Consider the following 16583-nt stretch of genomic DNA (forward strand, 5'->3'; position numbering starts at 1 on the left):
TCCAGATGGGCTTTTGCAATAATTGACGATGCTTTCATAGTTTTCATTTTTATTCATTTGAATTAAAATTTCGCCGTCTGCCGGGATGGGATTTGGACCGATTTCCCCAGAGAAATTTTCTAGGCCTCTGGATTGCTATCCCAGTGACATTTACCGCTGCATCACTGTCTTCCCATGAATATGGTGCCTCCCCGCTCCAGGGACCTGGGTTCGATTCTGACCTCGTGACTGTGTGGAGTTTGCATATTCACTCTGTGACTGCGTGGGTCTCCTCCGGATGCTCCAGTTTCCTCTCACAGTCCAAAGATGTGTAGGTTAGGTGGATTGGCAATGATCAATTGCCCCTCAATGTCCAAAGGTTAGGTGGGGTTACAGGGATAGTAGGGGGATTGGGCCTCGGTAGGGTGCTCTTTCGGAGGGTTGGTGCAGACTGAATGGGCTGAAGGGTCTCCTTCTGAAGTGCAGGGATTCTATGGTTATAGGTTACTCAGCTGAGGTATGGTTCCACATATCACCCAAGTGGTCCCTTTTATTGGAAAATCAGGACTGTTTGGCTTTGGAAGGCATCACCTCAACTGAGTTATGCAATTCCCAACATTACCAATCAATGATGGAAACTTGGGCTGATTTATTTTCATTGCCCAGCCATGTCAACATGGGAGAGAAAATAAGTTTTGGTCCTTCCCTGATTTGTATGAGACAGTGAATTGTCCAGAGTCTTGCAATGAGCTCTCCTTCCCTTTCAATAGCATTGCCAATGGAAGCCCAAAAGGACCACATGACCTCCTCTGACAGATCTAAATTACAGCAAACTGTTTGGAGATAAGCCCAATGAGGGGCAACATAAGGTGGATGGAGCCAACTTTCCCGGTTTCTGCTTTGCAATTCTCCATCTGAAGATCATCTGACTTGATTGGCGGGATGGTTTGCAAACGCAAAGCCTCACCTTCCTTCACCGTGCTGCCCACAAGAAAATCCATTTTCGCAAGATCAGATTTTGAAATAGGAAACAAAGTTCAATTTTTGAACCAATTTATTTTCAAAAAGCGGGTCTAATCACAAGGAACTACAAAGGAAGCAGCTCTTTAATCCTTACAATTATCCAAACTGTTTGAAATAAGTAAAATAAAGTCAGTTGAAAGCAAATACTTTGCCAGATACCTTGTCTTGGCAGAATGTAATATCCACAGTGCACTTAGATCAATAAAAGCAACACACTTAAATCTTTAAGCTTTCTGTCTACGGCCTTAATCGTCATAACTTTTAAGTAAGTAAACTAATTAAAACAGATGAAAATAAATCAGTGTGATACAGAAACACTATTGTTTTACCGAGCGAATGTAAATCTGTAAAAAAAAAAATCGATTATAAAAGCACAAAAGAATAAACAATAGAAATGAAAAAGCTGCTGATATTTGATTGTAATTTACAAAACTATTTTGTTCCGGTATGAAAATCATCATGTGGCAAACGCCACCAGCAATGAAGCTCAATTTAAAAAGCGTGCAATGTATTAAAGATCAGCCATGATCTCATTGAATGGTGGAGCAGGCCCGACGGACCAGATGGCCTACTGCTCCTAGTTCGTATGTTGTTATAACCTTCCTAACTCTTGTTCGCAAACCTACCAAGGGCAAAACTTAGTTCTCACCGATTCCGCTCCCAAGTTTTCGAATTTGTCCATTTCAAAAGGCTACTTTTTCTTCCCCAAATTACTTCTTAACGCTGGGTGAATATGGAGCAGTTCAAAGCTGTCAGTCTGTAAAATATGAAGCTGCAGTGCCAGAAAGAGATGGGGGGTCTTGGGCAATGATCCAATTCCTACAGCACATGAGATTCGATAAGCCTTTCAAGGAGTTTTGAATCTTACAATTGTGCTGAGGGACAAAGTGACGATCAGATGATAATTCTAATCTGCAACAATGAGCATTTTCGGTTCAGCATTGTGGACAGAAGCCCAGTGGTCTTCTGGAAACACTGTGCACATCCAGGGTCCTTGAGCAGATCTGGAATTCCCAGTGGAACCCAGCACTCTGTAATCCTGGCCAATTACTCACTTGTACGGACTAGAATTGGGCCAGCACGGTAGCATACTGGTTAGCACAATTGCTCCACAGCTCCAGGGTCCCAGGTTCGATTCCCGGCTTGGGTCGCTGTCTGTTCAGAGTCTGCACGTTCTCCCCGTGTGTGCGTGGGTTTCCTCCGGGTGCCCCGGTTTCCTCTCACAGCCCAAAGATGTGCGGGTTAGGTGGATTGGCCATGCTAAATTGCCCTTAGTGTTTAAAATTGCCGTTAGTGTTGGGTGGGGTTACTGGGTTATGGCGATAGGGTGGAGGTGTGGGCTTGGGTGGGGTGCTCTTTCCAAGAGCCGGTGCAGACTCGATGGGCCGAATGGCCTCCTTCTGCACTGTAAATTCTATGAAAAAAAAATTCTATGAATGTAACGATCAGTAAAATTCTCAGGGCTGTGCTTTTTTTGTCCCTTGTGGTTCTCTGAAGAACATCCAGTAATCGGATGTGGGGGTGGTCAAGGCTAAATCAGTTTTTGTAATGTTCCAAAATCATTCCTAACTCTAAATTCAATCTGCTCACACTTTTGAAGGATTTTAATTATGACGTCCTTCCTATCTGTCTGAACAGTTTTGGGTGCCATTTAATGAACATAAAAGTCACAGAATATATCCTAACACCTCCCTTTTAAATTTCTTGTTCTCTCTCTCTGGCTTAATAATCTATGCTATTGAATTGATTAACAGAAAGAAATAAAGAATCATTTTCATTACACACAGGCTCTAAATAAAAGTGGAAAATCATACTTCAAAAGGTCATCCTATTTTATAGAAACAAAAATGTTGAATTTTTTTAAAAGCATGTGCAAGTTCAACCGTTGTCATTTGATTAAAGAACAAGGCAGACAATCATTTGAAGACACCCTGGAATGTTGGACAAACATGAGTCTTCATTTTCTTCACAGCTTTTTTGACTTCCTTGCTCTTTTTATCCCACCTGTGGATAACCGTCAGCAGGTTCTGTTTGTTCACCTTTCGGCCCATAATGAGGAAGTTACTGTTGAGATTGTCCAGCTGGTGGCAAGGGCAGTCTGCCCCGTTCTTAATGTACAAGGTTAACTTCTTCAGGTCCTTTTTCTTGAGTGGTCCGAGTTTCAGAGGCTTTTTCTTTTTCTGTGGTATGATTTTTCGATCTCCGTTCTCCTTCTTGACTTCCTTTATCTTCATTTTTAGAGCTTGAATAAAATAGCACAATTGTTAGTTGAAAGTTGACAACAAGTGATACCATTACTAGTAATGGACAGCATTTTTATTAATCTTCCTTCAATAGCTGGAGACTACAGAGTTTGTGCCTGGCAACGTGTACAGGCATTTACTTTCATTGCAATGTGCAACCTTGCTCAATTGTTTAGTTGCACAGGTGAGGTTCAGGTTTAGTTTCTGACTATAAACATATTCCAGGAGAAAGCAAGAGATTTTTAAACAACCAAGTTTGCCGGGCCCACTTTGGCTGCTTTTGGAGGCAACCTAAATTATAATGTTTGTAAAATGTTTGAATGGATGGAGGATATAGCGTAGCATGTTTTTAAGAGGGGACCGAATCACATAGAATTTATCGCACAAAGAGATGGGCAACTTGGGCCAATTGGTTCATGCTGGTCTTTGTTCTCCATGTGCCGACTTCATCAAAACCTGTCCGCATATTTTTTCCCTTCCTTTCTCCCTCACTTACTCCCTATAAATGCATCCCTGCTATTCACCGTCACAACATTATGTGGAGGCAGGTTCCACCCTCGAACCGCGCTCTGGGAAAATAAACTTCTGCTGCATTTGTTATTGGATTTGTTCATGGCTCTTCTACAATTTCAGTCTACCCCATGGGCAGAAACTTATCTCGACATCTAGTTAAAAGATGTTGACGCGCTGCCTGGGCTCAGTTATAACTGGGGTTCGAGCACACGATGCTCATCTTTTTAAAAGCAGGAAAAAAAAATCTCTTTAGTAAAATTCTCTCTCGGATTACATGTGAGCTGGTGAACCTTTACTACACTGGATTCTTAAGACAATATGCATGTTGAACAGCTGCAATCCTGCGGGTGTGAATGTGGCATTGCCAGACAAAGCCCTAAGGCATTAAGTCAGCTTCCTCACAATGCTCAGGAGGTTTCCATATTTTTAACCCTCTTCATACATCTTGGAGAGTATATATCAGATTTTGTAATATGTTATCGCCACCCTCATTAATCTCAACTAGAGTGAAATATTTCAACTGATATTTTTTTTAGGATGGCTCACAATGGATGACTTTGCTTGAGTGGGGCCTCACGGTAGCATGGTGGTTAGCATCAATGCTTCACAGCTCCAGGATCCCAGGTTCGATTCCCGGCTGGGTCACTGTCTGTGTGGAGTCTGCACGTCCTCCCCGTGTGTGCGTGGGTTTCCTCCGGGTGCTCCGGTTTCCTCCCACAGTCCAAAGATGTGCAGGTTAGGTGGATTGGCCATGCTAAATTGCCCGTAGTGTAAGGTTAATGGGGGGATTGTTGGGTTACGGGTATACGGGTTACGTGGGTTTAAGTAGGGTGATCATTGCTCGGCACAACATCGACGGCCGAAGGGCCTGTTCTGTGCTGTACTGTTCTATGTTCTATGTTAAGGGCATCTAACCTAAAATGTGCCCATGGGTTAATAAACTAGAAGAACCGCTGTCAGGCTTCAGGTGTCCAAAGCCAAGTTAGTTGCAAAGTAAAAACAAATTTCTGGAAATACTCAGCAGCTCAAGCATCATATATGGAAATTGAATAGAATTGTTGGCCCCGTAACTCATGGTAGCAATCTCTGGCGGATTGCTACTGTCGACGGACTTACCCACATTGGGATTCTAAGCCCGATTTACCCAACCTTTCTCACTCAGGCTGGGTGAGACAGGGGCAGCGAAACGTGCCCCTGGCTGCATCGATGTGGGATAACTGGGGTGCAGAGAGGCAAAAGAAAAATCTTTATATGGCACCAGCTGCCTGAAGGAGGTGTTTCAATGGACAAGTAAAAGGTAAGTGGCCCAGACAACAGGGTAGAGGTTGGCCGGGTTGGACTGGTCTGGAGAGGGCAAAGGGGTGAGACAGGAGGTGGGGGGGGGGAGGGGGGGGTAGACAGGGTCAGGTTGTGCAGCACCCAAGAGAGTGGGGAGTTGGGTTGGTCCAGAGAGTAGGGGCGGGGGGAGGGTTGGACTGGTAAGGGTGGAGGGTGGCGGGGTTGTCAGACTGGAGTGGGTGGGGGGGGTCAGACCTTGGACTGTCAGGTTGGGGGAGGGGAGTGTGGTGTCCCAGGCTGGTTCTGGGTTTTCTTAAATAGTTACTCTGGAGTTAGAAGAATTTTTTTCCCTCTATCTCTTTCAGAGTAACTATCAGGGTAAAACTGGCAGAACCATCCGAAGTTAACGATTTAAATTGTTTCTGTCAGATGGTTCCCATCCCAACGCAACTATTCACAGGAAGTTTGCTGAGTAAACCCTTACGTGGGAACTTCCTAGACGGATTCCCCAGCGCATCATTGGGGCAACCCCTAAATGCGTCACTGGGGAACCAGGATGTTTGGGGTTTCAGGCTGCTGTAACCATTGCTGCCTGACATGCCAAATATCTCTCATACTTTCTTCTTGATTTCAGATTTCCAACCTCTGCATTCCAAGGTTAAGCGGAAGATCCAAGCTCAGGCCATGGGACTGGTGTCTTAGAATCTTCCGAATCTAAACTTTTGCACAGCCTTCCTGTCATTGGTTCTGTCTGACTTTGTAAACAACTTTCTATTTTTTCTCTGACTACATACAGGGGCAGCACGGTAGCATAGTGGTTAGCATCAATGCTTCACAGCTCCAGGGTCCCAGGTTCGGTTCCCGGCTGGGTCACTGTCTGTGCGGAGTCTGCACGTCCTCTCCGTGTGTGCGTGGGTTTCCTCCGGGTGCTCCGGTTTCCTCCCACGGTCCAAAGATGTGCGGGTTAGGTGGATTGGCCATGCTAAAATTGCCCATAGTGTCCTAAAAAGTAAGGTTAAGGGGGAGTTGTTGGGTTACGGGTATAGGGTGGATACGTGAGTTTGAGTAGGGTAATCATTGCTCGGCACAACATTGAGGGCCGAAGGGCCTGTTCTGTGCTGTACTGTTCTAAATTCTAAATTCTAAATTATTCTCAGTATGGTCACTGGGCATAACCAGACACCTGTTTTTTTTTTGTTGAACATTATTCTCACATGACTACTGCCAAAGAAACAGAAAACTTCCACTTTCAGGAGGTTCCCAAGTGTTTCGCAGCCCAAGGATTATTTTGCAGTCCAGTGAAATATTAGAGCCAATTTGCCGAGTGTAAAGTTCACCCCAGCAAATGACCGGTTCAGTCATCTCTTGCTGGTGGTACTGGTTGAAAGGGCAACATCAGTCAGCATACCACTGGACCTCTCAATCAGCAAGAGCTCTCACAACACTGAATCATTGCAAGGAGAACAAGATACGACAAATCCATCCGGGTAAACTTCAAAGTCTATTTTGCATTTAAATACATTATTTTTGGCACCTTTTTTCTCAGTGGAATGCTAAGCTGTGGTTAGATCCACAGGGGATGAAGAATGATTTGGAAGGGCAACTGAGCCCAAGACTCTGAATGAGCTTAATTAACATTGATGAAAATAGTAATTAATCTGAAGGACTTCAGAAGTGTTGTAATTTCAAATGTATTTAATGTTAATGCCAGGAATCTGAGTTTGCAGGGACATCTTTTTTGCAACAGGTAATCAAAATATTGAACAGAAATGGATACAAAAAATGTCACTCAGATAAAATTTGATGTTAAGTATTAAAATATTAAGTTTCTTTGATATGATCCTGAATTCCAGCTGCAGTGAAATTCGGCGGAATTCTCCGCTCCCCACGTGGCGTGGGAAGATCGTGGGAGGGCCTCCCGACATTTTTCATGCCCCCCTGGCGCTCCCAGCGATTCTCTCCCCCCCTCCCCCCCCGCTCACGGCGAACGGCGATTCTCCAAGCCCGATGGGCCATGCGGCCGGCCCTTCACGCCCGTTTCAACACACCAGCAACCACACCTGGCCGCTGCATTCGTGAAACGGGCACCAGATGCCTGTTTGGGGCATCTAGGGGCCCGATTGGCACGGGAGCACCATGACTGTGCTCGGGAGGAGACAGGTGATCGGTGCCCACCGATCGTCGGGTCAGCGTCCAAAACAGACGCACTCTTTCCCCTCCGCCGCCCGGCAAGATCAAGCCGCCACGTCTTGCCGGGCAGCTGAGGAGAAAGACGGCCACCACGCATGCGCGGTACGCGCCGTCTGTGCGATGAAGTCAACCGCGCATGCGCGGGTTGGACCCGGCAACCCGCGCATGCGCGGATGACTTCACATTCTCGGCGTGACGAGGTCACTGCCGAGAAAGACGGAGGCCCGCTCCTAGCCCCCCAGGTGGGGGTGAATTAGGTGCGGGGAGCGGGCTCCGAGGCCGTCGTGAACCTCGGCCGAGTTCACAACGGCCTTCACGAATTCGGCCCCCTGCGGAGAATTCCGCCCATTATCTTTGACATCTGAAAACTCACTTTACAAGGTTTACTGATTTATATTCCTTTCATGAATTTCCATCGTTGAGGGAGGTGGCTGGAGTTGGGAGAATTTCTGGCTCAGCCTGCCTACCTTAGGAGCAAGTACCAAGAAAGACTGGATTTTCATGCTGTAGGTGGGGTAACAGCTGGAGTCTACCCAGATAACCTGGGGAAAAGTTCAGAGGCTGGTAATAAAGCAGGCTATTTAAGAGGAGTACCTTGGTGCTATGAGACTTCATTCCAGTTCTCATGAGAAAGGTGACGCCCTCTAGCTCTCACCGCTCACACTCCCCATGCCCCAATCATGCCACTGCCTATTGCCAGTTTATGCCTCCCCCCCCATGTGAAGCTGTGGCACTTTCATGGCCATAATTGGGCTTCTCTGTGAGCCCAGAAATCCATTACAATGATGAAACAGCTATGTCGAGGAAAAAGATTGCTTGACTGAAAGCTCCGGCTCTTGGATCTCTTCTGTCAATTGCACAGCATTAATTTACACTTGATCAAGGTTTCAACTCCAGCAATTTCTGCTATTGATAATTTAAAAGGATGAATGACACCTCTTTATTAGCCAGCAGTAAAAAGGATTTATTTTTAAGAAAGTGGACATTTATCCATTTTTTCTTTCTTTTTCAAAATACTTTTTTTAATCCTGTTGATGTTTTTGGGTTAATTGATGCTATAAGTCAATCGTAGGTGAATGGATATGGAAATGCCATATGTTTAGCATGGGGAGTGGGTAGGGGCATTTCGAGGCATGGGAAGCATGAGGTGGATCTTTTGACATTACCTTCAAAGGGTTCCCGCATGCAAACTATAGTTCACAATGCCTCGAGGTGCCTCGAGGTGGGAGTGACTGAAAAGCTGGGCCGACATCCATGAAAATCGTTGAGTGCTGGAACATGCCTGTTCCCAGAATGGGACCAGCTAATTCCGGAATGCCAAATGTGGGCACGCAACAGAACAAACACACACCCTTGAAAAGGAACCCCCAAAGATCAGAGACCCTGGGAATGGGATTAGGAATACTGGAAATCGGGCGCCGGCCACCATCTTCAGCCATCTAGAGTCTCTCAGTTTATGTGAAAATCCAGCTGCAGTTTTCATTTAAAATAAATATTTGATGTTGAATGTTGTGAAATGAAGACAGCTGAAGGTATTAAAGGTAGAAATAACTGATTTTTTTTTTGTTCATTCTCATGTTATGGGTGTTGAAGGCAAAGCCGGCTTTTATTGCTCCTCTCTTTCTGCTTGAGGTGATTTTCTTGAAGTGCTGATAACATGGTGACACAATGCAGTGTCTTTCTCGGTCTCTTATTTCAACAAGAAATTGGGTCAGCTCCCCAATTACTGAAATAGCAACCCATTCCCTCCCACTATCTATTCAGAAGGTGTCGTTAGTGCCTTTTGAAGCAATTTATTTCAAAACTCTTCCTCAAAATCTATCTTACAGTAAGTGCTACATCAGCTGAGTAGCACGGTGGCACAGTGGTTAGCACTGTTGCTTCACAGCGCCCGGGGCCTCGGGTTTGATTCCCGGTCTGGGTCACTGCCTATGCGGAGTCGGCACGTTCTGCCCATTTCTGGGTGGGTTTCCTCCGGATGCACTGGTTTCCTCCCACAAGTCCCGAAATGGATATTCTGAATTCTCCCTCTGTGTACCCAAACAGGCGCCGGAGTGTGGCGACTGGGAGCTTTTCACAGTAACTTCATTGCAGTGTTAATGTCAGCCTACTTGTGGCAATAATAAAGATTATTATTATAAGTAGTAAATTGCCTTTAATTTAAAAAAAAGAAAAATTGAATAGAAACAATAAAACAATTGCGCTCAAGATCCACTCATCACAGATTAGGGTCTTGTTCATTTTGAAATAGCCAAGCTGTTGATGCTCTCTTAATCATTCAAGAAATGTTCCTGTTGGCTTCTTCAGATAAGCACAGAGGACATCGCTGCAGGAATTGTCCAGGACCCTGGCCATAGCCCAACTGCATTCAGCTGCTGATTAATGACTTTTAGGTGGAAGGTTTGAGGTGAAACTATTTACTGATAATTGCAGCTTTCAGTTCCATTCACGATGCCACACGTCATAAAAATGTTCCTGCCCTCATGCAGCGAAACATGGACAATCTGACTTTGGACAAGTAAGTGACATGTAATATTAGTGCCAACCAAGTGCCAGGCAATGAGCAGTTTCATCAAGTCCAGCCACCCCGCAGTGACGTTCAGAGGCATTACCGTCACCATTGCTTTTCCCAGGGCATCGGGGCAAGGGCAAATAATGCCAGCCTTACCACTGATACCTCTTTCCCAAAAATAATTTAAAATAATTCATGCTAAATACGTATAGTCAGGGTATAGCCTGCAGCTTCTCATCCTTCTGTGTCTTAGTTTGGCTGTTGGTACCATTTATTCTAAACCCAGTTGATGCCACAATCTGTATCAAACTTGGTTTTAGGTTTTACTGCAAACTTGCCAAATTTTTCAATAGGACTTGATTTTGAAGAAACTATAAAGACACAAACGACTTGATAGATTTATTGACTGTCTTACTCTTCATACTGAAAGGCTGACTTGGAGAAATATTTTGACATTGTCAGTGATGCATGCTACAGTTTGCCACGGTTGATAAGTCACATGATCTCAATGCTTCTTTTTTGCCTGACAGTGTTGGATGTATTAAATTTCTGGGGAGGCCCCCAGTGGCTCGCAAGGTAGATGCCTAATCTGCGATGACAATGATCATAGAAAGCAGACAGGAAAACAGGAGGAGTGCTGCATCAAATGGTATCCACTGAAGAGCTACAATCATTGACCAGATGAAGTTTCAGCTTCATAATGGCCTCGATGGTGTCTTGCAATGGAGACAAATAACTAAACGCAAGAATAGATCAAGCAACACGTGATTTCAAACTACCCAAGATGATTTTGAACAGTAAATAGCTTTCCATAAAAACAAAGATTAGGTTCTGCAAAGCAAAATGTGCAACTCAAAATGTGCTCGCCACTCTACTTTTATAGCATACACTGGATGGATTTTGTTCCCAACACTGAACTAATACAATGCTCAGAACAGCCTTCAGATTCATCTGTCATCTGTAATAGATGGCTCAACTGGCTTAGTCGTTGTCATCTGATCTCTGTCATTGTGGCCTGCCCACCAGTTCATACAATGAGCCCTTACTGGAGGAAGTGGTAAAGGATTACTCAAGATGAAACCAGTGCCAGGTTGTCACAATGGAAATCTACTGGTCAGTGGACACTGGCATGACACAAGAATATTGGCTGCGGACAGGAGAGAATGAAGTTCGTCAGCTCCTTCTTGATCACGAAGATGCAGGGACTACTAAGTCTAAGTAATTGACCATTATCGTTTTAGAATCAATCCTGCAATATAAAGAGGGTGGATTCCAAAGCACAGGAAAGCCTCCGCTTTCACTGCACAATCGCTGTTGTCATATAGGTAGCCAGAAATGGCAGCCATGGTTCTCTCCCAAGTCAGAAGGCTGTAGGTTCAACTCCGCTTGAGCATGAGCATATAAGTCCAGACTGAGACTTCAGCACAGTATTGAGGGAATGTTGCACTGATGGAGTTGGGAGTTTTTTGGATTGTCAGATTAGCTGGTCAGTGAGCACAGATCCTTAAAGGGCCAAGTTAATCTCACAAGACTGTAATCATTGACCTGCATGACAACACCTCAACGGCACTGCACTGGACGTGAAGCACCATGGGATGCCCAAGCTCAACGACGCAATATAAATATCAATCTTTATTTCCTTATTAAGTACACCCTTTGAAGATGTGACTCATGGTACACTCGAACCGCAACCTTTTAGGCCAGAAGTGTTATTTTAATGACTGACCCTGAGATTAGACCACCTCTTCAGTCAATTGCATTGTTGGTAATTGTGCATCACGTTTCATACACTGCTTGCAGAAGAATAAAAGGGAATTGTTTGGTGGAGACTGAGAAGCTATAATGAATGTTCATTTACATTAAATACTTCTTCTGTCTACTACTTCTGTGTATGTTGTTTGTTTTTTTAATTGCATGGCAGTTAGCCCTTGTGGCGTCTTTGGAGACAACTGACTGGAAAAAGATGGTGAAGACATACACCAGGGATTGAATTAATCTCAGCAGGGCCGTAATCATTGACCAGATTAATCTTCAGCTTCATTGTGGTCTCGATGGTGCCTTGCAATGAAGACTCCTCCAGACCAACATGGATGACACGATCCACTATTTGCTATTTAAAGACAAAATGTATTTCAACACTGACAGAAGAGAAAACTGCAAAACAATGCACAGGCTGTTCCGGGGAAAAAAGTCCTATTCGGGTTTTTTGCCTTTTTGTTGCACACAGACCCAGTAATACCAGAGCCCATAAGACAGAATTACAGCTATTCATCCCATCAAGTCTGCACTACCATTCAATCATGGCTGATGTGATGCTTTGTTTGCAACACTTCTCATGGTACTGTTGCTGTTATTTTTATGTGGGACTGTTCACAAAAGATTACTGAGCTTTCTCGAGAATTCAGTGTTTCACTGTCCCATGTTTACACGTGGATTGTGTGTACACAAGAACTGAGCTTGCTGATTTATCAATTTTGTTCTCTTTAAAACGCGGTCTTCAATCTATAAAGAAATGTACTTGAACAGCATCAACTGCATTATTGATAGGTGGGATCGTACTTTCAACAATCCTACAACTCTTGTACTCATAAGAATAGTTGTGAAGTTCTAATCCTGTAGAAATTGGGAAGTGATTGCTGCTGATTGCACACATAGAAACAGAAAATAGGAGCAGGAGAAGGCCAGTTGGCCCCTCTAGCCTGCTCTGCTGTTCATTATGATCATCCAACTCAGTAACCTGTTCCAGCTTTCCCCTTCATATTCTTTGATCCTTTAGGCCTTAAAAGCTAGATCTAACTCCTTCCTGTAAACATACTGGGCTGGATTCTTCCACCCTGCCTGTCACAAGATCGCCACAGGCTGGAGATGAACCATTGTAAAGGTTCCATTGGATGGGAATTTCAGGTCACAGCTGGAGAATGCCGACCACAATGTTTTGCTCGCAACGTCTTTCTGTGGTAGCAAATTCCCCAGGCTCAGCACTCTCTGTGTGAAGAAAGTTCTCATCATCTCAGTCCAAAATGGTCTACACCAGGGGTGGGCAAACTTTTCCGTGCAAGGGCCACATTCAGAAATTCACAATTCACAAAGGGCCGCATAGTATATTAAGTAAAATAATTACTTCACCCGGTTATGATTCTGGGCGCCTCATATAGAACATAGAACAGTACAGCACAGAACAGGCCCTTCGGCCCTCGACTTTGTGCCGAGCAATGATCACCCTACTCAAGTCAACGTATTCACCCTATACCAGTAAGTAACCCAACAGCCCCCCCCATTAACCTTAAAAAAAAATTTTTTTTTTTAAAGTTTTTAAAAAAAAGTTTTTTTTTAATGACTTGGTGGGCCGCAGAAATACCTTTGGTGGGCCGCATGCGGCCCGCGGGCCGTAGTTTGCCCACCCCTGGTCTACACGTATCCTCAGACTGTGACTCCTGGTCTGGACACCCTCGCCATTGGGAACGCCCTTCCTCCACCATGTTAGAATTTTATAGGTTTCTAGACGTCCACCATCATCCTTTTAAATTCCAGCGAATATAATCCTAACTGACTCAGTCTCTCCTCAGACATCAGACCCGCCATCCCAGGAAGTCTGGTCAACCTTTGCAACACTCCCTCTGGAGCAAGAACATCCTCAGATCCCAAGCTTCTTGGAAATGATACTTCTTCCAACACTCCCAATTCCCTATGTCTCTACAAGTTATGTCGCCCCGTCCTGACATCATTGGTATTTGTTCAAATTTGAAGAAAAGTTTGTTGAATCCTGTATCACTTTGGTCATCTCTGCATCTGACTATGACAATGACATGCGCCCATCTGAATACCAGAGATTACCGCTTGGTTTCTGGGCCATTAACAAGGCAGATAATTTACAATCTGTTCCTGGAATTCGAAAACAAAGGATTTTTACTTTTGCATCAGGAAATAATCAATGCCGCAAACAACTTGTATTTGGATGATGCCTTGAATGTGGTGAAGTCCTCCAAGGCCACAAGCGCATAATTGGACAAACATTGACAGCAAGCCAAAGGAGCAAATACTCAGATAGGTGACCAAAAGCTGGGTCAAGACAGATCGGTTTTATGGAGGGTGGTAATGGAGGAAAGGAAGGTGGAGAAGATGAGCATCATGATGACACGAAATGTTTCCCCACTGAGTCTGTTTCGATGCACACTTGATGTCACCTCTGCTCATGCAAAAATGTAGATTTTGTGGAACCATTTACCAGACAGGAATGAAAACCGTCTTAACTGTTTGCCTATAATCGCCGACATTTGTCATCTCTATTTTGTCAGAAAACGCAGTTATGCACCCCATTGCAAGTTCTCCAAGTTGTTTGAAAGTTATCATCTGTAAAAAGTGTTTATGTTTAAATTATGACTTCAATCAATAAAGTGAATGGAAAAACAGAGGGCTTCTTAGCCGAACATAATTGTGAAAAAGCAGTTGGTGAAAGTTTCTGTTTCCGAGCAGGTAAACTAACCACTCTGTAAGACTTGCCAGGTGAGACTGTGGCATTAACACTGAGGCATAACCCTTCCACAATCACAAAGGGAAAGTCATTTGCCAAGTTGTTTAAAATTAATATAAACATTCAATATAAATTTGTGGTCTCCACAAATCTCTCTTCCAAGTATTGATTTATGGAATCTGGAACTAATTACTGCAATGAAATAGTTCCATTTTCTGTGGTTGTCTGCAGTTTTTTTTCATGAGTATTACATTACCCTGGCCTTAATTTTTACTTGATTACACTCTGTGAAGAACCTTGAGACACTATAAAGATGCTGAGTAAAAGTCAGTTGATATTACATTATTCACTGGTTACAATTCTAGCAGTACAGCAAGTCACGTTGTGGACAGTAAGACATAGGGGAAGTAGGCCATTCAGCCCATCGAGCCTGCTATGCCATTCGAAGAGATTATGACTGAACTGATGGAATAATCCTCAACTCCATTTTCCCACCTTATCCCAACAACCCTCATTAAAAATGTCTCTATCTAGTATTGAACTTTTTAGCATTGGATTCCTTTCCATGGTTGAAATCAAAAATCTTGAGCAAAGCTACATGTCCAAGTCTAGCCCTGCGGCAACTGACCCTCCATCGATGTGAGGGGAGTCACCATAACTTCTCAATTACATTTATTTCACTTTTATCAATAGAGTTGGCATATCTAAAAATGTAAATAACCCAAGCTTTAGACATTTTGCTTTTACGTTATTTTTCCCCCAATCTTATTTCCCTTCAAGCAGATGCTCCTCTTGGGGTAAGGTTCCACAAAGACTGGAAATCCTGGTAGTAGCCTTCACAAGTTCCTTCTGCATGATGCCAGAGGCAGGTGAGTGTTGGCAAGCTGTTGGTGGAACTAGATGACCCTGATCCCACCCCCAGCCAATTATCAACAGGTGTCACTACATATGGGGTGGCACGGTGGCACAGTGCACAATCTCCTGGGAGGCAACCTGCGCCTCAGCTGGTGCGCTAAAGGGCGACTGGCTTTCTCCCCATGTTCACAGAATGTTCCCCTCGAGGACTCGATGGGCCGAATGGCCTCCTTCTGCGCTGTAAATTCTATGTTGCAGCTGGCTCACCACCTCACCCATTGAGAGTAACTCAAATTGTGTCTGCAACTTCTTCCTACTCGCCAGCAACTTCGATGTGGGGGCAACTGATGGCCCACCTCAAGGATGGAATCCACCAGCCTCTGCTGCTCCACCTTCCCAGTATTTTTCTGGTGTGACTTGCAGGAGATATCTCCCCACTAATGACCACCTTCAGGACCTCCCACAACATAGAAGGAGAGATAGACTCATAGACTCCCCAAATGAGGAGGATGCACGTTCGCAAAATCCTTAGTCTGCCAGCAACGCTGTGTCTAATCTCCATGGCAGGTAGTGAGGGGGATCCGGCTCTAATACAAATCCTCAAAAGGTGGAACATAGTCTGAGATCACAATTGCTGAATAGCCCTCCCTCTTCACCCCAGGAAGGAGGGACCTACCACCACAAAAATGTCAATCCAAACCTGATGGACATGGGAGAAAAAAGAATAATCGTTATCACTCGGATGCAAAAACTGCCAAGGGTCTCCCCACCCCCAATCTGTTTCGTAAATGCCAAGAATGCCTTTGCCACCCCCGATGGGATCAGATACTTTGGTCCAGATCAGCCCAACCCAGGGTCCAAAACACATTTTGTGCTCCCGTAAAATTAGCAGGTGTGAGGCCAAGACAGGAATAGAAACCAGTCACTTGGTAATAGCAGCCATCTCATCCCAATTTGGCGCATATATAGAACATAGAACATAGAACAGTACAGCACAGAACAGGCCCTTCGGCCCTCGATGTTGTGCCGAGCCATGATCACCCTACTCAAACCCACGTATCCACCCTATACCCGTAACCCAACAACCCCCCCCCCCCACCTTACTTTTTAGGACACTATGGGCAATTTAGCATGGCCAATCCACCTAACCCGCACATCTTTGGACTGTGGGAGGAAACCGGAGCACCCGGAGGAAACTCACGCACACACGGGGAGGACGTGCAGACTCCGCACAGACAGTGACCCAGCCGGGAATCGAACCTGGGACCCTGGAGCTGTGAAGCATTTATGCTGACCAACATGCTACCGTAACTAGAACCACCAACTTTCCCCCCAAAGAACCACTGTCTGCTAAGATCTTATCCGCCAAAAAAGGAGCCCTTACATTCATCAAAAATATCACCACCCCCCCTCCCCCCCCCCCTCCCCCCCTCCCCCCCCCCCTCCCCCCCTCCCACCACTCCCCGGGCCATACCATTAGAATAGAATAGAACAGTACAGCACAGAACAGGCCCTTCGG

General features: G+C 44.8%; 1 protein-coding gene across 2 annotated transcripts in view; it reads right to left on the minus strand.

The window, feature by feature from the left end:
- Positions 1-2857: 2857 nt before the first annotated feature.
- The window catches only part of LOC119957361 (secreted frizzled-related protein 1-like), a 98408-nt gene continuing 84682 nt past the window's right edge, over positions 2858-16583 (minus strand). For both annotated transcript variants that reach the window (XM_038785280.1, XM_038785281.1), the window contains exon 3: positions 2858-3244. In XM_038785280.1, coding sequence (XP_038641208.1) covers positions 2919-3244 — 326 coding nt within the window. In that variant the 3' untranslated portion in view covers positions 2858-2918. The remainder of the gene's footprint in view (positions 3245-16583) is intronic.

The sequence above is a fragment of the Scyliorhinus canicula genome, chromosome 26 (assembly GCF_902713615.1).
Source record: "Scyliorhinus canicula chromosome 26, sScyCan1.1, whole genome shotgun sequence".
NCBI classification, from domain to species: domain Eukaryota; kingdom Metazoa; phylum Chordata; class Chondrichthyes; order Carcharhiniformes; family Scyliorhinidae; genus Scyliorhinus; species Scyliorhinus canicula.